The following is a 24,348-nucleotide window of genomic DNA, read 5'->3' as shown; positions in this document are numbered from 1 at the left end:
CGTGCATTTTAAGGACCTTCTGAGCTAAGATATGTTTCTTAATTTTATTTTATTTTCAGTTGTGTTCTGCTGAAGAAAGAAAGTCATACACACCTGGGATATCATGAGTGTGAGTAAATGATGAGAGAATTTTCGTTTTTGGGGTGAACTAACCCTTTAATAAGAGGTCAGAAAACTCCGCCCCTGTCGTTAAGCTCCGCCCATTTCGTTCCCCAAGTTTGTTTACTTTTCCCTTCTGCATTATTAAGACCTTCTCCATAGTGTGGAAACTTTTGAGCGAATGTTTGAAGAGTTTTCGCTGCGGGAGCTACAGAGTTGATCAAATCCGAGCAGCGGATCTTCAAGCGGCTATTGATATAAATCGAAGCGAGATGGGGTGTTTATTTGCTAGAATTTAATCTCAGTTGTTATATCATTAATCCGCCTTGTAAAATAAGTATTTAAACAAGCTAGTTTGAATGTTATATTGTGATACAATTACTTGCAGTAGTTTGATCGGCATCTGTTTAACATAAGTTAACATGAATGAATGACATCTATGACATTGTTACTAGGTTTCGAAGGCATTTTAATAGAGAGACAATGGGCGATGAGTTAAAGTCGGTGAGTCGGGAGGTGAATTATAATAAATATTTATCCAAAACGGCCGTGACTGATGCTGAGGTGTGTATTGAGCATCCGCCGGTAACGCGTTTATATAAGAAGAGATGGATCATAGTGTGTTTATTCAGCTCATACTCGCTGTGTAACTCCTATCAGTGGATTCAATACGGGATCATCAACAATATCTTCATGCGCTTCTACAGCGTGGACTCTTTCACCATTGACTGGATGTCCATGATTTACATGTTAACATACATTCCGCTCATTTTTCCCGTCTCGTGGCTCTTGGATAAAAAAGGTCTGCGGGTCATCGCGCTCGTTGCCGCGGCATTGAACTGCGCAGGCACGTGGATCAAGGTGGCCAGCGCGAGACCGGACCTTTTTCCCGTGACATTTCTGGGTCAGTTCACTTGCTCCGTGGCCCAGGTGTTCATCCTCGGGATGCCCTCGCGCATCGCGTCTGTGTGGTTCGGTTCGGATGAGGTGTCCACTGCGTGTTCCATCGGGGTCTTCGGAAATCAGGTGGGTTGATTTTTGTTATTATTATTTTAGGGGTTTTAAGTTGTATTAAAGAAATGCCGCATTGTCAGGGCATGTGGCGTGCGCACATGGATGCGTTAATGCAAGGAAGACAAGACCAATCATAATCCAGTATGCAAATAGGTGAATGCAAAAGACAAATTGCAGTGCGGTATACAAATATTAAAAATGTATGCTGAGTTGAATGCTGAACATTTTGAAACTTCCATCTTAAAGGTGTTCCTCATTAAAAAAAAAAAAAAATTGTATTCCTAAATAAATTAATTGCAATTTTGCAATGTATGAATAAAATCATAGCAACTCACATGTGATGGAGACTCCAGTCATTTTCGTAACCATAAAAAAAAAAAAAAAAAAAGTTTTATTCTACGACCCCAATTCCGAAAAAGTTGGGACAGTATGAAAAATGCTAATAAAAACAAAAAGTACTGATTTGTAAATTATATTCACCCTTTGCTGTGTTGAAAGCACTACAACTACACATTATATGAAGTTTTACCTTGTGAATTTCATAGTTGTTTTTTTTATATTTTTTTTTATGTACAGTAATTTCAAATCAGATGATTGCAACACGCTCCAAATAAATTGAGACAGGGGCAATTTAAGACTAATAACAATTTGACGAGTTGAAATAACAAGGTGATGTGAAACACGAAATGTTAAACAGGTGAGGCAATCGTGTCATTGTATAAGGAGCCTCCAACAACAGCCTAGTCCTTCAAGAGCAAGGATCATTCAATACTTGTCAATTTGCCAACAGATGCTTCAGCAAATAATCCAACACTTTGAGAACAATGTTCCCCAAAGACAAATTGGAAGGATTTTGGGCATTTCTCCCTCTACAATGCACAATATATTTAAAAGATTAAAGAAATCGGATCAAATCTCGGTGTGTAAAGGGCGAGACGAAAACCACTTCTGAATGTGCGTGATCTCTGATCCCTCAGACATCACTGTCGAAAAAACGTGATTCATCAGTAATGGTCATGATCATGGGGTTTGGGTTACTTTAGTAAACCTTTGTTAGTCAACACCATTCGCCACTGCATCCACAGATGCAAGTTATGTAAAGCAGAAGCCCTAAATCAACACTGTCCAGTAGTGCTACCAACTTCTTTGGACTCGGTCTAATCATTGATGGAAAGTAGAACAGTGGAACTGTTTTTTTGGTCTGAAGAGTCCACATTTCAAAAAGTTATTGAAAAACACAGCTATCGTGTTATCCGGGCCAAAGAGGAAAAGAACCATCCAATCTGTTATTAGCGTCAGGTCCAAAAGCCAGTGTCTGTATGGGCCAGGGGTGTGTCAGTGCCCATGGCATGGGTAACTTGCACATCTGTGTGAACACCATGAATGTAGACAGATATGTACAAATTTTGGAGCAACATATACTGCCATCCAGCACCGTCTTTTCCAGGGACATCCCTGCATTTTCCAGCAGGACAACACCAAACCACATCCAGCCCAGATTACAAGTGCATGGCTGTGTAAGCAGAGAGTGTTGGTGCTAGATTGGCCTGCCTGCAGTCCTGACCTGTCTCTAATTGAGAATGTGTGACACATTATTAAGCACACCATCCGGCAACAAAGACCTCGTAAAATTGTGCAGCTGAAGACCTACATAATGGATGAATGGGGGGGGGAAATTCCACTTTCTAAACTTAAACTTGTGTCTTCAGTGCCCAAATGCTTAATAAGTGTTATTAGAAGAAATGGTGATGTTTCACAGTGGTAATCACTCGACTGTCCCAACATTTTTGGAGCATGTTGCAATCATCTGATTTGAAATTACTGTACATTAAAAAAAAAAAAATTAAATTCACAAAGTAAAACATCATATAATGTGTAGTCGTAGTGCTTTCAAAATAGCAAAGTGTGAATATAATTTACAAATCACTTTTTTGTTTTTATTAGCATTTTTCATACTGTCCCAACTTTTTTGGAATTGGGGTCGTACATGGACAGGGGGTACATGGGGGCTGCCATGTTATGATCACATGACCAGCTGAATACTACTCAGTTAATCTCAGAAACCTACATTTGGCTGACTATGAATAGTACATTTCTACAATGGTATCTGAAACTGAAAACTATTGATTTTGAATAATGCTACATCCAAGCCACTAGGTGTCAAGTCCAAAATTCCGCAAACACAAAAGTTACTGAGTGTACCTTTAATTTTTTATTGACCTTTAATTATAAATTGCAAAAACTAATGCTGAAATTATCCACTAAACATACATACAATAGTGGTGCTATTGTGCCTCTATTGAATTTGACAGCCACAGGAACAAACAATGCTGCTCTTCTGCTAGGTGTTGGTCTCAAATTATCTATGTACGGCGGGGTTTTGGAATGAGGGGGCATGGCTAATTCAACAACTCAGTCCTGTGAAAGCTTCAGAAGGCTAAAATCACTTACAGCACCTTTAACTGATGGCTGAAGTTAATATATTTAGGATTATGAGTTTAGAGCAAACTGTAATAACACTGTAATAACAACACAGTTTTATATTTGAGCTGTATTTAATCTAATGTTATAAGATTTTTTTTAACAGTGCCATATTATAAATTTTGTTTGACTTCTTTTCCTGGAAGTTTGCTTATAATGTTAATCAAGATTTCTTGCACCATTTTCCACTCTCTTGCAGACCCTTAAGGCTCGGTACTCAGTCAGTCGCGTTGCTTTTCAAAGTATACTCTTCAGACCATGGGCAAATACGAATGTGTTTGACACATGCCCAGTAAAGCTGCTTTGTGAATCTCTTTTAGTACAGTCAATGGCAATGGGTTGCGCGCAGTCAGTCCGCGCAGACTGTGCAAATTACGAAATTTGCGTCAAGCAAGCACACTGTGTGCAGAGCGATCCGCAACGCAGACATCCAAAGTATACTTTGGCCTTTAATGCCAAAGAATACCTTGTTTGTCTGCGTTGCTGATCGCTCTCTCCGCACAGTATGCGTGACGCAAATGTCGTCATCAGGACAGTCCGCGTGGACTGTCTGTGTGCGGCCCAACAGCTTGAAGACAACTTAAACTCCGGTGAACAACAGTGGATGTCATACACATCAAGAGTGCATGTGGAAGGAGTTCAGGTGATATCTGCATTTGTTTAACTCAACTCTGAAAGACTTTAAAGACATATTTATGGGTCTGAACTTCTGTACAGAAATAGTCCAGTATCTCATAGCAGTCATAGTGTACATGCGTCGACCATCTGTGTTTATGCACACGGTCAGATGGAGTATAATTTCAAAGGCTAGAATGTTCGCCTGAAAACATGTTTTGGGCTTTGGAATTAAACATGCTGGTTGTTTTTGCTACTGTACCTTTAAAACTGAAGTATGTAACTTTTTTGTTAAAAACACTTTCTCAGATCCCATCTTAATATGCAGAGCCAACTATAAGTAAGCCATTATAGGTTAATATCCTAGTAAAAGTTGATATAATAAATTATAGTAATTATAGTATATAATATACACGTTTTATTCATAGTATAAAAAAAATATATATTATTTTAGGGTAAAATATAACCCAGATGTTTCTTGATATTTTTTGTGCGAATCATTTATATTTAAAATTATGTTAATTAATTTTTTGTATTTATCAGTAAATAAATATTTATTATTATGTATTATCATTATTTAATTTTATTACATTTTAGAATACAAAATTCTTATTGCCTTTAGTTCAACAGGGTGCTCCTAGAAAATTTAGCTTGTATGGACATCCAGTATCACCGGCATTTATAAAGCTGCATTCTAATCCTGTTGATGGTAAATAAGCCTGCTCCCGAGCAGGTTTGAGTTTATGTTCCCCTTGTTATGACAACAACTCTGAGATGAGCTTCAAAAAACAGAGTAAACTCACCCCTGAACTTTTATTGTCGTTTCATGATTACATATGAATCAAACAGTTAGGGCCCCTCCCGAAAACAAAACACCATGGAGGGCCCTATCATTTTGTCACTACACCCCAACAAAACACTATGAGGGCTCCCGACTCATGACTTTTGAGCCTAAGGCCTCAAGGTCCTTTGATCCGGCCCTGGTCCTTGGGTACGTGAGAGCAATTGAGGGCTTTGAAATCCCAGGTAAGGAGTAAATATACTTCAGATTTTGAAATTACATCGTCATAAATGAAACCCATTATAAGGGTAGCAATATATTATAATATATAATATTATTGAAGTAGCTAGCTAGCAAAACATGTCGACAGTTTAACAAATTTAACTGACATTGTTCAGCAATATCCTTTTCAAAATGCTGTTCCACCATAACGGTAGTTGAGCGGAAAAAGAAAATTGACTGTTGAAAACTGAAAAAGACGGTTTACTCTAATGCCCACTTTAGTGCCTCCTATGGCAACCCTTAGAATGCAACACATACTTGAGCTGTTATGAATTTCTTTCGGACACATCAGAGATTATTTAGCAGAGATGGGCCACTTCTATTAAAATGAATGGGAGAAATTGGAGCAGCCAACGGTCAACGGATGTAGAAATGAAGTCCCGCCTTACAGGTAAAATACATCACCTGTCAATCAACTCAAAAAAGCGCATGTTCATTAGCTATACAAGCCGAGAAAATTGCGTGTTTTAGCGTAATCTGAGGTAGGGTAACATTGATGTCAGATTTTACTGCTGATTTGAAATATCTCCTTTGATCGTAATCTTGACGAACCATTTAGGAGATTTTGGTCTTTTCCCATTCAAGTAGATAGGAGCTGCACTGGCATGACTGGAAATAGCTTCCCGAGAGCATTCCAAAGATGGCCGACAGTGGACTGTCTTGCTAGAAAGACTTTGGACACATTTCGGAATGCAGCGACATTTGAAATTGAGCTTGTGTAGCGTTTGCGTTCATGAACTTGTGTAGAGCATGTATTTTAGAAGCCCTGCTTTGTTTTTGACCTTAGAAATATTTGTTTTCCTTTCAGTTAGGGATCGCCATTGGCTTTCTTGTTCCACCAATCCTGGTTCCAAATGTGGATGATCTGGACAAGTTGGCGGGTCACATAAGAGTCATGTTCTACATCACAGCGGGCGTGGCTACCTTTCTGTTTGTCTTGGTTGTCATTGGTATGAACAAATGTCAATGCTGATGTCAGAGAATGTCTCAGATCAAGCTGAATATTCAACTGTCTGTTAGTGTGTGACTCTCTTCCTCTTTTTGAGTCCTGTTTTTGTTCTAGTTTGAACAAAACCACATATATATAAATATATATTTGTACATGGATTATGTGCATGCACGTACTGTAACACACAATTTATACTTTGACATGTAGCGTATTTTTTTGTGTGTACTTTTGTCAGCTGTGGAAGAAATGGAGACTGATAGTGTGGATGATGATAAAATGACCTTTAGCACAAATCACAAAAAAAGGAAATTCTTTTTTTCTTTCACTTTCAGCCTCTTTTGCTCTCTTTTCACTCTTTACATTCTCTTTGTTTCAGCTGTTTAAATACCGATCTGCCATTTTTTATCTTGACACGGCCACAAAACCTTATGCAAGAACCAGGTCACATTTTTTAGGAACACTCATGTGAATTCAGTGCTGTTTCACATGCAATTAATTTTTTTTATGTTTATTGTGTAGTCTTAACTTCTCTTGGAATGATCTGTTTTGATGTTTTCGTCATGAAATTATTCAGTAAAGAACAGACTTCTAAAGGACAGCACTAGAGTTTCTGGTTAATAGTTCTATTAATAGATATCTCCAACAGCTCAAATCCTGTTGCAGAGTTTTTTATATATCTAGCACATGTTTGATAGAGAAAATATCAAGGGTTCAGTCACCTGCGGTTTTGAGGACAGCAGGCAAAATTTGTACTTTAACACAAACATTCTCAGATGTGAAAACATGGTGAATTCAAGCACATTTCCATCCAAATTCACCTCTGAGAACACGCTGACAAATGTAGTTGCTGTGACCTTTCTTTTTATCTTTCAATTTTCAAACTTTCAAACCTTCAAACTGACCTGAAAACTTTTTCTTCTGAAACTTTTTTCGAACTTGCAATCTTTCTAACTTTCTTTCACTTTAAAACATTCTTTCACTTACGAATATTCTTTCTTTCATACTTTTTTTCCACTTTCAAACTATCTTAATTACAACTTTCAAACTTTTTCTCTTTCTCTTTCTTTCAAACTTTCTTACGAACATTCAACCTTTCTTTTACTTTTGAATTTTCCTTTTTCTTTCTTTCTAAATTGCAAACTTTCTTTCTTTAAAAATTTCGAGTTGTCTTTCAAACTTTCTTTCAAACTTTTTCTTTCCAACTTTCTTTCTTTCAAACTTTCTTTCTTTCAAACTTTTCTATCTAAAGAGTTCTCTGTGAAGTGTCTGGCAGGTGATTGGATGAGTTTGTGATTTTATGTTGTTGTCAGTGTTTCAGGACCGTCCGGAGGTCCCTCCCACTCACGCCCAGGCCGTGGCTCGTCAGATCTCTCCGGAAAGCTACTCATACACAGCCTCCATTCTCAGACTGCTTCGCAACAAAGCTTTCATCCTACTCGTCATCACTTATGGTGAATGTTTCTCCCCAATTAGGACCTCAGAACTTGGCTTAATTACATATGCTCTTTGGCATTTAAAGAATGTTTTTGTGGCATTGGGCAGAATACTTGAGGAATGTATTCTGGGCTGAATACTAAATATTCTTTCTTAAATGTATTTAGTAATGTATTCTGAATACATTACATAAAAAGTAAAGTATTCAGAATACTTTTAGAATAAATATTTATAAAGGCAAATCACAATTGGAAGAATGAAGTGTGATATGTCATTATTATCTTATCTGAAGCGCTACACCTGGAATTTTAACTCATCTAAGTGAATCTGAATGGCTAGTTTCTTTAAATTAGATGTGGAGTAGGACACTAAATGTTTTTCTTTATGGAAGGCAGAAGACAAACAGAAGGCAATTTGTGGTCAACTACAATATTTTAATATTTTAACAACATTTTAACTTTTTTCTTAACCCATTATTTGATTGGACTGACAAAGAATAATACATTTGGACACAAATTTAGATAAGAGATGCAAATTAACCATAATTATTTTCATGATGATAACTGATTGCCACATGCAGAAATAAAAAACATAGTGAGATTATGTGACAACAATGTAGTATATTAATGATTTTAACTAGGCTTGCTTGCATATTTCCATATTTAGGCCTATTTACTAATTTTATTTTCTATCTCGTTTATTATCTGCACTTCTATTTTTGGGTGCTTTTAATTCTTTTACTCGTCCTTTGTTTTTATTTTTATTGTTTTAGACTTTTTTTTGTGAATCACTTCGTATGAGATGTTTTTTAAAAAGTGAGATATAAATATTAATATTAATATGCCTGTATATTACAATATGTGTCACACTGAACTAGCCTCCCATACATCTAAAAGCCACACATTTTACAGTAGTTATTTACACAAGGTTTTTCTGCCATCATTTGGAACACCTCTGATCTACTTCAAGTCCTTTGCCCTCTCGTTAATAACTGCTATTTCTAAACAGTTTATTCTGTAAGTCTGGAGTTTTGTGTGGATGTGACTCACCAAATCAAACATTTCACTACCATCAAACATTTTGGTGACTGCAGTCCATTATTAAAGTATCCCAAAAACGCGACCCGCGATTCGGTGATTTTATCCCGCAATTGTGTTTTCAAATTATCCCAGTTTGGCATGAAACCCTGGTAACACTGCTCATGCTGCAGCTGCTCTGGGGAAGAGAGACAGAGAGGACGTGTGTGCAGTGCTGTTCAGAAAAACTGTTCCGAAAAACAAACAAGTTTCGCACTTGATTTACAAGAATGTTTTTTTTTTTCTGCCTTATTTTGTGGTCATTATGAGAGAAGTATTCTAACAAAATTTTATAAAGTAACTGTATTCTGAAAACAGGTGCTTGACAATGTAAAGGCGGCTGAATACAGTTACTTCAATTTTGTATTCTGAATACGTAATGCCATTACATGTATTCCGTTACAGCCCAACCCTCGTGGCTAATAAGCAATGTCTATTAGCTTTGAGGTCAACTAAATGCTAGTCTACCAAATTAACTCTAAGCAGTTGTATGCATCTAAAATTTAAAGGGGTCATGTCATGAGGAATCAAATTTTCCTTAATTTTAAAATAAGAGTTTCATTAGAGTTTAATGTATTATAAAAAACATACAGTAAGTTTCAGAATTCAAAACTTCCTCTCTAGTTCAAAAAGAGCATTTATTGACACAAAGCTGCAAATACAGTTTGTTCTCTACTTCTGCGACTTCTCTATGTTATTAGGGGGCCTTCATTAATGCATGACTGCTTCCACAGCAAGAGATCAATGCCTCCTTTTACATCATCGCCTCTTTGGTCCGTCCACTGGTGCACTACATCACTATAAGTTGCTGCACAACTAGAGGGACCATTGCTGTTGTTGTTATTTAACTAACAAGTAGATTGCAATGTCTGGGAAGATTTGAAAATGTTTTGCCATTCCTGGATGTGGAAATTCAGCTTTTCTGCATTGTTTTCCGATGGACAACAACGTGAGGAAAGAGTGACTGAAGTTTAGTTTTAACATGGTTCCTAGGGCCGGTTGCATAAACATAGCCATTAACTTAAGACATTGTCTAACAATTAGTCTGACTAGTTAAAGACACCAGAGAAAGCCTGTTGCAAAAAACAAGCTCACAGTTGTCCCTAGTAAGACAATTTGCATTGCATTATGGGAAAATTTGCTTATTAGAAGAATATATTGCTTAAAAAAAAGATTTTAATAAACAAATGTAGTGAATTTAACCCATATAATAAAAAATAAAAAAAACTTAAGGAATTGTGTTACCATTGTAGAAGTCAAAGTCTTCTACAAAGTCTCAACTCAAGCCCCTACTGGCTCAGCTGACACTTATGTGCCATGGCAAAATAGAATGTAAACAAAACTTAGCCTAGGGGTCTGCTGTCTTACATTTTGGTCTTAAATTAGATCAATCTAAGTTTTTATGCAACTGACTTTTATGCAAAAGACCAAAATGTTAGACAACTAACTTGTAAGAGTAGCCTAAAACAGTTTTATGCAACCGGACCCTGATTGCGATCCCCTCCCCCTGTCGACCGACCAAATGATCGGGGGTACAACTCCCCACCCGGTGAACACTCTGTAGTTCCCATTATACGGGGTGCATATTGAAACAGCCACACTATAGAGGTGAACACCTAGGGTGACCGTCCATTGCAGCTGGATACAGATTTATTAGCCTAACCCTTCACATTCTCAGCTTGTGCAATTCTAGACTATTTTCACTCTTCTCAACTTTATATGCAGTAGCATTATTGTATCACCAAATCTTATATGCCTAATAAAGTAAGTATTGGGGAGCAACAGTGTGCCAACTTTGCTTCAGTTTTCTATTGTTATTTTAGTCAGAACAACTGTAGTAGTTTGGTTGCGTGCTTCACATAAAATGGTATATAGCTGTCAATTATTGCCTGGAATGGTTTTCTAACATTATAAGTGAACCTTATAATGCATGACATCACCCCTTTAAAAAGTATTTATCTTCTGGGAAAACAGGCCACTCTTCTTGCACGTAACTAAAGCCTACTGGTTACATGAAAAAAGGAATAAGCCATTGGACTGACAGCGACCGACAGTGACTGTTCTGTATGCCAGCATCAGAGCTTTGAACTTTGATATGTGCAGCAGCCAGTGTAGAGAGACAATGAGTGGTGTAACATGCACTGTCTTGCGTTTGTTGAGCATGCAGCATTCTGGATCATTTGCAGAGGCCTAATTGCGCATGTAGGGAGGCCTGCTAAAAGAGCATTACAGTAGTCCAGTCTAGATATGACAAGAAACTGAGTTGTGTGGTATGTTCAGAGAAGAAGAGTCTTTTCTTCCTAATGTTGTAGAGTGCAATTCTACACGATTGGGCTGTTTTTGAGATGTGGTTGGTGACGTTGAGTTGGTTGTTGATGGTTGTGAAGTTCACTTACTACAATTGAGTCATTAAAACCACTGGAACTGGTGCTTTTAGCTTATTCTTAAAAAAAATAAAAAAATCCCTGGAAAACATGCTCGTGGACCAGTGACTGTCTCACCTTTATCGTCCCTCATGAGTTTGTGTCCTTCTATTTAGCACAACAAAGCTACTATACATGGCTAACAGAAATTGAGAGATTCGCGAGATGAAAACACGGGAGCAAATGCGAGTTCAGAACACAGTAAACAAACAACTCTAACCTAGCAATGAATAGTACTCCTAAACAAGTGAAACGGTAATAAACACACACTTACACACAACTGCAGACTCCTCCTGATAGACCGCTTCTCCTCTTGTGTTCTTATGTGGAACACAAAAGGAGCTGTAAAACTAAATGTCAGCTTTTTTCAATACAAAAATAGTGAATGTTGACTGAGGCTCCACATAATTCTTTGTGTTCCACATAAGACAAAAAAGTCATACAGGTTTGGAACAACATGAGGGTGAGTAAATGATGACAGAAATTTCATTTTCAGGTGGACTATCCCTTTAAGACTTTTTGGACATTTTGATGGACGTAAGATTGGACTTTCTTTACATGCCAAAAAAAAAAAAAATCCCTAAACCCTACATTGTAATCTCAACATATAAACGCACCCTCCTTAATTTTTCGACCCTGTTTCTGATTGGCTATTTAACTTTTCTGTCTTTTTTCAGGACTGAATGTTGGCTGTTTCTATGCTGTTGGTACACTTCTCAACCGAATGATCATCGAACACTATAGCGTAAGTCCCTCCCACTCATCGGCTGTCCAGCCAATCATAAGAGACCCTGACCTACACTAAATTCACACTAATAAAAACTTGGTGGGATTTGGACAAACCCCTAATCCCTTAAACTTTGGAACATAAATCCTTGAAAACCATGAACAAAACTGTGCACGGTTAAACCAAGTCTACAGTTAAATATGGGTTCACTTGCAATGAGAATTCAACCACAGTGTTTTTTTTTTTTTTTTTTTTTTTTTTTGATGAGTGAATTATTGGCCTTCCAAAACCATAAAACAAACTTCAGTGGACATTTAGAAACCAAACACTCAAACTCTATTAGAACCATATTCAGACTATTATATTCAGTTTGTATTTTGTTGTGCCTATGCAGTTCATGGTGGTAATATTGAAAAAATTCAATATTTGATTTTAACAATATTTCTGTTTACTTTTGTACAGTAAACAATGTTGACACTGTGTTGGGTTGTCTCGAAGCAAAACCAGTTGAGAACCATTTCAGTAGAGTTTGTATGTGAATGTTTATTCTGGTTTGGCAGGGAGAGGAAGTGAACGTGGGTAGGATCGGCCTCACCATTGTAATCGCTGGCATGGTGGGTTCCCTCATCTGTGGAATCTGGTTAGACCGATCCAAAACATACAAGTAAGTCTTTGGAGATGGCTTTCAGACATCAGCAGCACTCCATAAATATTAGTCTTAAAACCAGCAGATTCTTTCTTGGACAAGTTTGTTATTGTGTCCTCCCTCCTGTGAGTCTGTTCATATGATTTAGTTTAGTGTGTTTGTCCAGGTGCTTGCCTCTTTGACCCTTGAACCTTGACCTCACTGACCCCGTAACCTTTTGTTTTAAGTGTGTTTCTGACTCTAGCTGTGTATCTGATCTCTCCACAGACAGACCACTCTAGTTGTGTATCTCATGTCCCTTCTGGGTCTGTTGCTTTATGCTTTTACTTTGGATCTGGGGCACCTGTGGGTGGTTTTCATCACAGCGGGAAGCCTCGGGTAAGAGAGAATTTAAGATGCATGTGGTGGGGGATGTGTAGAATTTTGTAAATGACAATCTGTCGGGGCCTGTCCAGGAGCTAACTATTATTTACAGCATTTTTTATTTAAGTTTGATTCCAAACACACTCATAGAATTGCTAAGTTTTGTTCCCTCTTAAATTAATTATCAAATGAAAAATGCTCCTGGATCTAGAGTTATTAAATATATTGTATGTTTGGGGCAAAAATATCTATGGTAGAGGTTTTATTTGTGTATTTGTCTGTAGATTCTTCATGACGGGTTATCTGCCCCTCGGCTTTGAGTTTGCTGTGGAACTCACTTACCCAGAGTCTGAGGGAACATCATCAGGTCTTCTGAACTGTTCCGCACAGGTCTGTGTGTGTGATTTAATTACTGAGGTCTGTTTTAATGTCATATACAATGAAATCAACATATTGCAAATCAGCAAAAATTTGCATCAGAACTATTCACACTTGCATACCTAAATAAAGGTGAATCCCACTCTAGTCATTTGCATGCTCAAATGCACAAAACAACCCATTTAGGACAATGCAGAATAATTTTACAGTCATAGAAAACCTGGTAATATCTGAGAATTTTAAAGTTGTGATTTCCAACATTGGAAAAGTCGTGGAAATTGAGTAAAATCTTGAAGTCATGCACATTTCTGTAGTCAATCATTTTTATTTCTTTTCTAAGTATTTAATTTGCAAGACATGGTATTATTTTGCTACAGTGAACTCAATCCATTTCACTTGGCATGTCACTATAAAGACATGCCAAAGATAAAGATTCTATGCAGGAAAATTATAATAATTTATTAAAGCAGGGGTCGGGAACCTTTTTTCACTATGGAGCCAATTTTGTAATTTTTGGTTGATGCATTTGTTCGAAAGAGCCATAGCACAAACGAATAATTTGCAATTTTCAAAAACAAAGTTTTTCAATAAAATAAAATGTGTATACTGCCCATAAACTACTCAAAAACACAAAAACAAATAAATATGCAAAAATTAATAGTTAACATGTTGCAATATGGAATTGAGTACACGTGTTTGTGCTGATCTCCATAAAATTACTTCATTTTAAAATTGTTAATGAAAAATGTAACTTCCCTTTTGGGCTGGGCGATGTGTAAAAAATATTTGAATGATAATCGCCTTTAAAATATCATGATATCTGGTGTGGTCAACCCCCCTGCCAAGAGTCGGTGAATATTTTTGCTTTATTGATATAGCTTTAAAAATGTAATTAATTTATTGAAAAATAAACTTAAACAAAAGACATTTCTAATTTCAAATTGCACTTTAAACGAAATGAAAAAAGCAATTAAAATAACGAAGTGATTAAAAGATCTTATATATAACCACCTCCCCAAATCCAAACATTTACCGTCTCCAACGGCCCCATTTGCCAACGTGCAAGCATCCGTCAACGACAGCAGGTGAAAAATTACTATTAGCCTACAAATTAAGAACTAAAGACAATTATAAATGTAAAGATAATTATAATAATCATAAGCCTAATAAATAAGTCTAATAAATTCCCTTGTGTTCCTAAAAAATGCTGCCAAATGTGTGTTCTTATCGAATGTGTTTGTATTGCATTTTGGTAATACAGTTAATGCTGCCTAAAAAAAAGAAAATAGAACTCAATTTTAGGTTCAAGGTGAACGTGTCTTGTATTACTTTATGATTTAATCACTTTCGTCTTTGTTTCTTCAATACAAAGATACCTGTATATATTACTGAACCTGCAGAGTTGTGTTCACAATGTGTATGAGTGAACTGCTCTGTGGAAATAAAGCGAAACTCAGCAACTCATGAGATGATCGGAGATCATTTGCAGCATTCTTATAGATGACATTATTCTTGCAAACAGTTTTCAGTCGATTGAAACAGAGAAAAAGGAGTGATGACTCTTTACATGCCCTTGTTCCACGAGACAGGGTCCCGTTGCATGCCTCTGAACAAACAGTTAATCAGTCACGAGCAATTACGGCTTTTCTTTTGTCTGTTCTTAAAAATATAATAAAGTGTGTTTCTTCAAGCACGTGTCTTTTTGACTAACAGCATTTCTTGTCATGTGTCACTCTGAGATGTTACAGGTCACCCACCTGTTGCGGGTAGATGAGCAAATTTACACACGCATGAAATACCTGCATTTGGATGAGGAGCTCATGAACTGGATTGAGACTTGTCGCATTTGGAGTGTGGCGGGTGCTATTTCACACCCTGGGCGCACATAAAAAATAACGAACATTCATAAAATCACTCTTAGAAAATGCTCTTAACAGCTAAGATCAATAGTTATTGGGAAATGAGGCCCAGAACTCTATGAATGTGCGTGTTTTGGAGAAGCGCTTTCATTGCACTCGTGAATAGCAGAGCTCACTGTGCACACATATCAAATCAGACGTGCATCGGAGGCTTTTTTTCGTCTGTTCTTCAAATTATAATAACGTTTCGTCAAACGCGCATCTTTGTGTCTAGTATCTTGTAAAATATCACTCCGAGAAGTCTTACAGGTCGCCTTCCACAGTGGCTGGTACATCAGCAAAATACTCCACATGAAAATTCGTCATTTGGCTGGTGTTCATTTCAAACCTTGTTCACCAGGAATAGGCTGTACGACAAATTCGAGAGAAAGGAAATCAAAACAGTGTCATTGACTTCAAACTTTGCAATCGCACCCACACTTTCTGCAGGAAAATTGTAAAAGGTTTTAAACGATTATGTGTTGGTGATGAATGGTGAGACACCTGGCTAGCCACTTGATTTTTAACAAAGAGCCACTTGTGGCTCATGAGCCATTGGTTCCCGACCCCTGTATTAGAGGCTCAGATTGTCTCTTATATTAGAATCTCATTTATATTGCTTCCATGGTGATACACAACAATTCCAAATCCTGAAATGCAGCACCTTATGAACATGACGCATCACTGCAGCTAAAATCTCCTAAAATCTGTAGGTTTCGTATTCAGTATGTCACTCTGTTTTCTTACTGCAGGTATTTGGGATCATATTCACGATCTGTCAGGGGAAAATTATGGACTCGTTTAACACTCTGGCTGGAAATCTCTTCCTATGTGTTTTCCTTCTGATAGGAACCATTATGACAGGTGAAGACAACTCGGTGTCTCTCTACCTGCCTCACAGGCTCTTAAAGGGAAAAATAAAAATTCTATCATCATTTGCTCGCTTTCATGTCATTCCAAACCCATATGACTTTCTTTTTTCCATCAAATGCAAAAGGAGAATGTTGATGCTGCTCTTTTCCATATAGTGCCCTTGTTTGGTGACTAAATGCTTTGATTGTATGAAAAAAAGAAGAAAAAAACAGTGTAAAAATCTTCTTTTGTGTTCCACATAAGAAAGAAGTCATATGGATTTGGAACAACATAAAGGTGATTAAATTTGAATTTATGGATAAACTATTAATGAATGTGAACTGAACTGTAGATAAAGAAAGCTTACTGTAATTGTATTGTTTTGTCTGTGCTCTTGAGTGTTCAGCCATGTTTTGTTTTATTTATTTTTTTTATCCCATTTAAAGGTACACACTTAAAGCATTTATTTCTACAGTCTACTAGAGCTCACAATTTAGAGATTTACTCATTTGGTCATTGTGTGGTTGCTTTTTAAAGTTACAGTATATATCCTGGTGATTTCAATGCTTCTTAGAAATATAAAAGTTTATGCTGCAAGAGTGATATTTTAAAAGCTGCTCTGTTCTCTAATGTTTCAGTTAAAGTATGAGCGATTACATGCACGGAAAAACACTGGATTGTGGAAATGCAAAAAAACGGCATTGTTCTTCCTTCAGCTGAGAGTTAAAATCGTTCTTTTGTTCTGGAAGACAGTTGACACTGAACAGAGCAGCTTTTGTGGACTCTTTTCAGGCATCTTTAACTCGTTTACACCCGTTTTGGTAGACTTTTGGGCGTCAGCAGGGACAAGTCTTTAATTTATGAAGGTGTGTGTGTGTGTGTGTGTGTGTTGGTTTTTGTGGTTTACATGGACATTTTTTTATGTTACACCCTAGTAATTACAAGGGTATTATGCTATAAACGTGGTTTATGAGGACACCCATAGTGTCCTCGTAATTCAACCATCATAAAAAACATACTAAACAATGTTTTTTTGAAAATGTAAAAATGCCAAAAGTTTTTGTTAGGTAATTAAATACAATTAATGTAATGTTAATGTAACTTTTAATTAATATATATATATATATACACACTACCAGTCAAAACTTTTGAAACACTTGACTGAAATGTTTCTCATGATCTTAAAAATCTTTTGATCTGACGGCGTATGCTTAAATGTTTGAAATGAGTTTTGTAGACAAAAATATAATTGTGCCACCACATCAGTTTATTTCATTATAAAACTAACATTTAATTAAAAAAAAAAAGTTTTTGAAATAGATGACTTGGACCAAATAATAAAGAAAAGCAGCCAATAAGTGCCCAACATAGATGGGAACTCCTTCAATACTGTTTAAAAAGCATCCCAGGGTGATACCTCAAGAAGTTGGTTGAGAAAATGTCAAGAGTACATTTCTGAAAATTCTAGATAAAGGGTGACTACTTTGAAGATGCTAAAATATAACACAGTTTTGATTTATTTTGGATTTTGTTTAGTCACAACATAATTCCCATAGTTCCATTTATGTTATTCCATAGTTTTAATGACTTTACTATTATTCTAAAATGTGGAAAAAAAAATTATAATAAAGAATGAGTACGTGTTTCAAAACTTTTGACCGTTAGTGTATATATTAGTACACATAAGAATTTGAAATTAATATAACAAAGATAAGTGCTTTAAAAGTATTGTTCACTGTTGCTTCATGTTAACTGATGTAGTTAAAATGTTTTAACATATACAACTTTACATGCAACCATAAAGAGTTACAAAAAATATATATGGTATTTATTTATTTAAATATTATATAGTATTCTAATGGAGGGGATGGTTAGCTTAACTGTCATGAAAATAAAGTCAAATCTTAATCTTAATGGGCAGTGAGATTCTCCAGATAGATAGAGGTCACAAGTCGCATCTTTCATCTTATTCTTTAAAATTAACACTGTGAAGTGATATGAGAAAGTTGAGAATCTGTCCTATGTGTCTCATTGAGTTTATGTTCTTTATTACAGGCTGTATTAAGTCAGATCTACGCAGACAGTTGGCAAACCAGCAAGCACTGACAGCTGTAAGTACCAAACCAAACACGCCTGCTGCTTTGTGGAACAGTTGCAGCTGCACTTGCATGTATATGACTGAAATTGCACCATAACTCTTTGTATATTCATGGAGAGACAAGCATTTACATTTATTCATTTGGCAGACGCTTTTATCCAAAGCGACTTACAAAAGAGGAACACATAAGCAAATCATTTTAAGGAGACAGTGGTACGAAAAGTGCCATATTACAAAGTTTCACTAGCATCAGAATAGTAGTATTCAAGACAGATTAAAGTGCAACAAGATTTTTTTATTTTTTTTGTGACTGGTTAAGTGCTCATGGAGAAGATGTGTTTTTAGCCGTTTTTTGAAGACAGAAAGTGAGTCAGCTTCACAGATGGAGTTGGGAAGGTCATTCCACCAAAGTGGTATGATGAAGCCGAAAGTCCGGGAAAGTGTTTTGGTGCCTCATTGTGCTGGTACAACAAGGCGACGTTCCGTAGCCGACCGCAGGTTTCTAGTCGGCGCGTAGCTCTGCAGAAATTATTTTAGGTATGCTAGAGCAGACCCAGTGACTGTTCTGTATGCCAGCATCAGAGCCTTGAACTTGATACGTGCATCAACCGGCAGCCAGTGAAGAGAGACAAGGAGTGGTGTAACATGTGCTCTCTTTGGTTGATTAAAGACCAGACGTGCTGCTGCATTCTGGATCATTTGCAGGGGTCTAATTGCTCATGCAGGGAGGCCTGCAATGAGAGCGTTACAGTAGTCCAGTCTAGTTATGACAAGTGACTGGACAAGAAGTTTTGTGGCATGTTCAGAGAGGAAGGGTCTTATCTTCCTGATATTGTAGAATGTAAATCTACATGATCTTACGGTCTTTGAGATGTGGTCTGTGAAATTTAGTTTGTTATCGATGGTTACCCCTAGATTTCTGACCGTTTTGGAAGGCGTTACTGTAGTTGCACCCAGCTGCATGGTGATGTTGTGCTCAACAGCAGGGTTGGCTGGAAAGACAAGGTGTTCGGTCTTAGCTGTTAAGTTGCAGGTGGTGTTCCTTCATCCAGGCCAAGATGTCTGCCAGGCAGGCAGAGATTCGAACAGTCACTGTGGTGTCGTTGGGCTGGAAAGACAAGTAGAGTTGCGTGTCATCAGCGTAGCAGTGGTAAGAGAAACCATGTGCCTGAATGATGGGTCCCAGTGATATTGTGTATATAGAGAAGAGAAGTGGCCCAAGCACTGAGCCCTGAGGTACCCCAGTAAGTAGCTGATGTGACTTGGACACCTCACCTCTCCAGGCTACCTTGAAGGACCTACCTGAGAGATAGGAATTAAACCAGTCAAGCACAGTTCCTGTGATGCCCAGCAAAGAGAGGGTGGAGAGTAAGATCTGATGGTTGACTGTGTTGAAGGCTGCAGAAAGGTCTAGTAGAATCAGGACGGATGATCTGGATTCAGCTTTCACCCGTCTCAGCGTCTCAGTGACAGACAGCAGGGCAGTCTCGGTGGAGTGTCCACTTTTGAAGCCTGACTGATTGTCATCCAGCAGCTTGTTCTGTGAGAGATAGGGCAGTTCAAATATCTGCCTTTCTAGTGTTTTTGCCATGAATGGGATGAGAGAGACTGGTCTGTAGTGTTCTATTTGTGTGGGGTTAAGTGCAATTATACTATAGCAATATTATAGCAATATTTCCTGTACAGCTGCTTTGAAACGACGTCTGTTGTAAATAGCGCTATACAAATAAAAATTACTTGACTTAACTTTTCCACTCATCCCCATTTTCTCTTTCCAGTCATCCATTTCCTTTTTCCATTCTGTTTCCTCTTTCCTCTCACCCCGTTTTCTGTTTCCTTATATTACGTTTCCTCTTTTCACTCATCCTGTTTCCTTTTTCCACTCATCCTATTTTTTATTTTCTTACATTATGTTTCCTCTTTTCACTCATCCTGTTTCCTCTTCCCACTCATCCTGTTTCCTCTTTCCACTCATCCCTTTTTCTGTTTCCTTATATTACATTTCCTCTTTTCACTCATCAGGTTTCCTCTTTCCACTTATCCTGTTTCCTCTTCTCACTCATCCTTTTTTCTGTTTCTTTACATCCCATTTCCTCTTTCCACTTATCCTGTTTCCCCTTCCCACTAATCCCTTTTTCTGTTCCCTTACATCCCGTTTCCTCTTTCCACTTATTCTGTTTCCCCTTTCCACTCATCCCTCTTTCTGTTTCCTTACATCCCGTTTCCTCTCTTGACTCATCCTATTTCCTCTTTCCACTTATCCTCTTTACTCTTTCCACTCATTTCCATTCATCAAGTACCTTTTCCCACTCATCTTGTTTCCTCTTTCCATGCATTACATTCTTTTTCCACACATCCTATTTCTTGTTCCCTCTTTTCACTCTTCCTGTTCCTGCTTTTCACTCATCCCTTTCCCTTTTTCCACATATCCCTATTTTCTCTTTCCACTCTATTTTTTCCACCCATTTTACTTTCCAGTTATCCAGTTCCTCTTTCCACTCATCCAGTTCCTGTTTCCACTCGTCCATTTTCCTCTTTCCACTTAACTTGTTTTCTCTTTTCAACTCATCTATTTTTCCACTCATCCCATTTTCATTTCCACTCATCCTGTTTCCTCTTTCCTCTTATCCCGTTTTACTCTTTCCACTTATCCCGTTTTCCTTTCCACTTATCCTGATATCTCTTTCCACTCATCCCGTTTCCTATTTCCACACATACTATTTTCTGTTCCCTCTTTCCACTCATCCTGTTTCCTCTTTCCACGCATCCTATATTCTGTTCCCTCTTTCCACTCTTCCTGTTTCCTCTTTCCACTCTTCCTTTTTCCTCATTTATCCCATGCTCTGTCTGTATGCATATCCTTTTCCCTCTTCTACTTATCCTCTTCTCTCGTCTCTGTTATAGTTTCCTCTTTGTTCAGCTTGGCTCATTTGCACAAATCAGATGTGGTTGTGTGTGTGTGTGTGTGTGTGTGTGTGTCTGCAGGCAGCAGTGGGCAGATCAGACGTTAAGGATCACAGTGGCACGTCTCTCCTCCCACCTACACACATCTGATCAATCAATCAATCAGTGCCTTATTTTATCACTCACTGGTGGTTCAGGTACAGGTGGCACACACCAATCTGATTCACACTCTATGACACATTTTGATTGTATCTTATAAACTGATTCAAAAATGCTTTGATATATTTGACGTTCTACTTGATTTTAGTTGTTCTGAAATGTCTGCTTTATCCAAACACTTAATCCTTGAGCACTGTGCATGTCTTTTGTAGCATGTTGCTTTCTGCATTGTAGTGTTATTTTCATTACATTTCATTTTTTTTTTTTTTTTTTTTGTTAGTCTTCTCTCTGACTGTTAGTTTTAGTTTAATTTAAGCTTTTTAAATATATTTAGTTTTTATTTTAATTTTAGTATATTAAGGCTTCCAAATTTGTTGCGTTAATTAATATAATTTTCTTACATTTAACGCTGTTTAATTTCTCTAGGCTGTCTATTGTTATCACTATCTAGTGGCATTCTTATAAGCAATGAATGCAGATTGTAAGTGTTTTATATTTTATAATAGTTTATATCAAAAACTAAAATACATTTTTAGTCATTTGTATTTTAAATACTTAATTTAATTTAGTGTAAATTATTTAGTTTTCAGTTTTTCAATTTATTTATTTTTTTCTTCAATTTTTTTTTTAATAAATCGTTTTCATTAATAATAGCACTTCTACACTGTCAATTATTTGTTTTGTCTATAGTCGTATTTAGCTTTATTAAACTTTTTGGACTCACTAACTGCCCTCCAGTTGGTATGTGCATGTGTGAAATATGAGAGACAGACAGGGGGCGCTGTTTCACTGTTATATTTATTATGTGTGTTGTGTTTTTAGGACCCTTTGGAGAGATCAACTGCACCTTCTGTTGTAGCTGAAGCCAAACTCTAACGCACTTGCACATCGTTCTGTCAGATAATGTGAATTCAGAATGGATCTTATTTAGCATTTCACACTTTTTTTTTTCTTTATAGTTTGTAACTGGCCTTCAATGTCAAGAGTGAAGCTAAAACGTTTTCTGAGGATCTTGTACATCATTCAAAACGTATTATGTGTGTGTGTTTTTGTGTGTGAATTTGTATTATGTTGAACGTTTATAACAGCCAAGGATTGCATCCTTTAGTTTCAACAGAACTTGTTTCTTTGCTATTAAGTTTGTCTATTTGTTCAACAAGATCATTTTTTGTAAGTTTACCTAATCTTAACTAATCATCTCAGGATATCATCTAATTTTTAACTAGTTTATCAGTTGGTGAATAAAATTAATTAGGGTAACATTCTCTTTAATAACAAAAAGTTTTTATAGAAGGTTTCAAAACCAAATCCTCTGATGAAACCCATAAGAAAAATGCGAAATGTTTGTCAGTATTGTGCATATTTAAGAGAAATTGTGACTGAATAGAAACAGAATAGAAATAAGAGCATCATGGTTAAATGCACTGTGTTGGTTTCCATTTATGCAGCTATATAAATTGTGTTTAATAAAAACACAATATTTTCCTACTCTTCTTTAGTATTTTGACCATAATTAAAGGTCTAAAAAGTTGCAATGAAAAAAATTTTTTTAACACATCTAAGCGCTTTCAAGTTTTTATTTATTTATTTTTTGTTTAGTAAAATGTTTATCATCCTGAGACTGCTGTGTGCATTTTCCATTTCCCTTTTAGATTTGTAACTAGTAGCACCTAATAAACATGCAAAAAAAAAAAAAAAAAATAGTTTTCCTAAAAATTGATGTCCACATGTAGACAGCGGGACTAAGTTGTTTTTTTTTAATGGCCGATGCTGATATCCAGAGAGCAGGGTTGTCAATAGGCTGATACAATGCGATATATCACACAATTTAATATAGTAAATAACATAAATATCAAATTGCTAAATAATAAATAAACTCTTATTTACTCAAATTATATTTACTCAAATTCACACTAAACTTAAAATATATTGTATTTTAAATGGCAGATAGCAGTTTCTTCAGATTTCTGTTTAGTCATAAAAATTTAGTAATTTATTTGCACATGAAGAAATTGTTAATATATTAGGAAGAAGGAAATAACAGTACACACAGTAGTCCAGCAACCATGGATGGCATGTCCACGTTAGCAATCGCATTTTCGCCAAAAATACCGAATCAAACCAATTGCACATACAGTGCATAGTGAATAAGACATTTACTGGATCACCTGCTTGGATTGTCACGGACTGACCTTCATGATTTGTGAATCAGAGGAACTTTTGATCCTTTTTTGATTCTAGCTGATGGAATACACGCTTCAGAGGAAGATATTAGATGAGTGCTCTACGGGAAGAAAACGCTGGATTTTTGTGAGGTTTGTGAATTACATCTGTTTAAATGAGATATGTGCATAATTGCAGATGGTATACAAGTTTTATTGATATTTGCTTTTTATCATTAGAGAAGTTAAAGGAAACTGTTGAGGAGAGACTGTCGGAATACGTGCTTCAGAGGAAGATTTATGAGCGCTGAAGTTGTGTGAGGTTGGTTTATTACATCTGTTTAAACGAGATATGCGCATATTTGCAGATGGCATATGATTTATTATTAGTTTTATTGATATTTGCCTTTTTCTCATTAGACAAGACAGTTAAAAATTACAGGATACTGTTGAGAGAGAGGGAGAATGAAACAGGTGATCAGCTTTAGCATTATGAGCTCAAACGCGTCTGCCGCTCTGATATGCAGACTATTTAAATGACACTGTGTTGCACACCGGTATAATATTATAGTAACACGATGGCACAGAACAACAAAACAAACTGTGATTAGTCGTTTACATGTCTCAGTCGCTTCACGTGCAAGCAGGTGATTCTCAGCGCCCTCAAGAAACAAATCGGCCAAAGGGGGAAATTTGTCGACCAATGCCAATAATTAAAAAATTCCAAATATCGGCCAATTTATCGCCCTCTGTGATTTATTGGTCGACCATTACTGATTATCATTGTCCCATGTCTGTCAAACGTGAACAGTATTCAGTCGGTTTTAATTAATTAAACTGGCAAAGCCAAAATACAGCATCCACACATGTGGGCACAGGTTTGCACGAGGTTAAAGCTTTCCTGGTTTTCACTGAATTATATATGGCTTTCAGTAATAAATACAGTTGAAGTCAGAAGTTTGCATACACTTTTGTTGAATACATTAAAACTCATTTTTTAACCACTC

The 24,348-nt window shown here is 36.7% G+C and overlaps 1 protein-coding gene across 6 annotated transcripts; it reads left to right on the top strand.

The window, feature by feature from the left end:
* The first annotated feature begins 272 nt into the window (after positions 1-272).
* On the top strand, positions 273-22,798 carry LOC127415659 (feline leukemia virus subgroup C receptor-related protein 2-like). 6 transcript variants are annotated; one of them, XR_007892971.1, is made up of 11 exons: positions 273-1,125; positions 6,081-6,222; positions 7,532-7,672; positions 11,832-11,899; positions 12,442-12,545; positions 12,795-12,905; positions 13,175-13,280; positions 15,919-16,030; positions 18,074-18,129; positions 21,102-21,660; positions 22,002-22,798. XR_007892971.1 is itself a non-coding variant. In XM_051654459.1 (11 exons), exons 1-10 carry the CDS (start codon positions 526-528, stop codon positions 21,168-21,170), a joined length of 1,509 nt encoding a protein of 502 aa, XP_051510419.1. In that variant the 5' UTR covers positions 273-525; the 3' UTR covers positions 21,171-21,217; positions 22,002-22,798. The 6 variants fall into 6 exon arrangements, 3 of the variants coding, with proteins under 3 accessions (XP_051510419.1, XP_051510420.1, XP_051510422.1); XM_051654459.1 differs by having other exon boundaries at positions 21,102-21,217; XR_007892972.1 differs by lacking the exon at positions 15,919-16,030.
* Positions 22,799-24,348: the final 1,550 nt, after the last annotated feature.

The sequence above is a fragment of the Myxocyprinus asiaticus genome, chromosome 25 (genome assembly GCF_019703515.2).
Source record: "Myxocyprinus asiaticus isolate MX2 ecotype Aquarium Trade chromosome 25, UBuf_Myxa_2, whole genome shotgun sequence".
In the NCBI taxonomy this organism is placed as follows: Eukaryota; Metazoa; Chordata; class Actinopteri; order Cypriniformes; family Catostomidae; genus Myxocyprinus; species Myxocyprinus asiaticus.
The sequence above is the reverse complement of the archived record's forward strand: the minus strand, read 5'-3'. Positions and strand labels throughout refer to the sequence as shown.

What these genes read in the sequence shown, in the direction of transcription:
- LOC127415659 (XM_051654459.1), top strand. Translation starts at nt 526, where the DNA reads ATGAATGACATCTATGACATTGTTACTAGGTTTCGAAGGCATTTTAAT. An exon ending in GTTTGTCTTGGTTGTCATTG is followed by an intron (nt 6,223 to 7,531) that starts GTATGAACAAAT and finishes TGTTGTTGTCAG; the next exon opens with TGTTTCAGGACCGTCCGGAG. An exon ending in ATCACAGCGGGAAGCCTCGG is followed by an intron (nt 12,906 to 13,174) that starts GTAAGAGAGAAT and finishes ATTTGTCTGTAG; the next exon opens with ATTCTTCATGACGGGTTATC.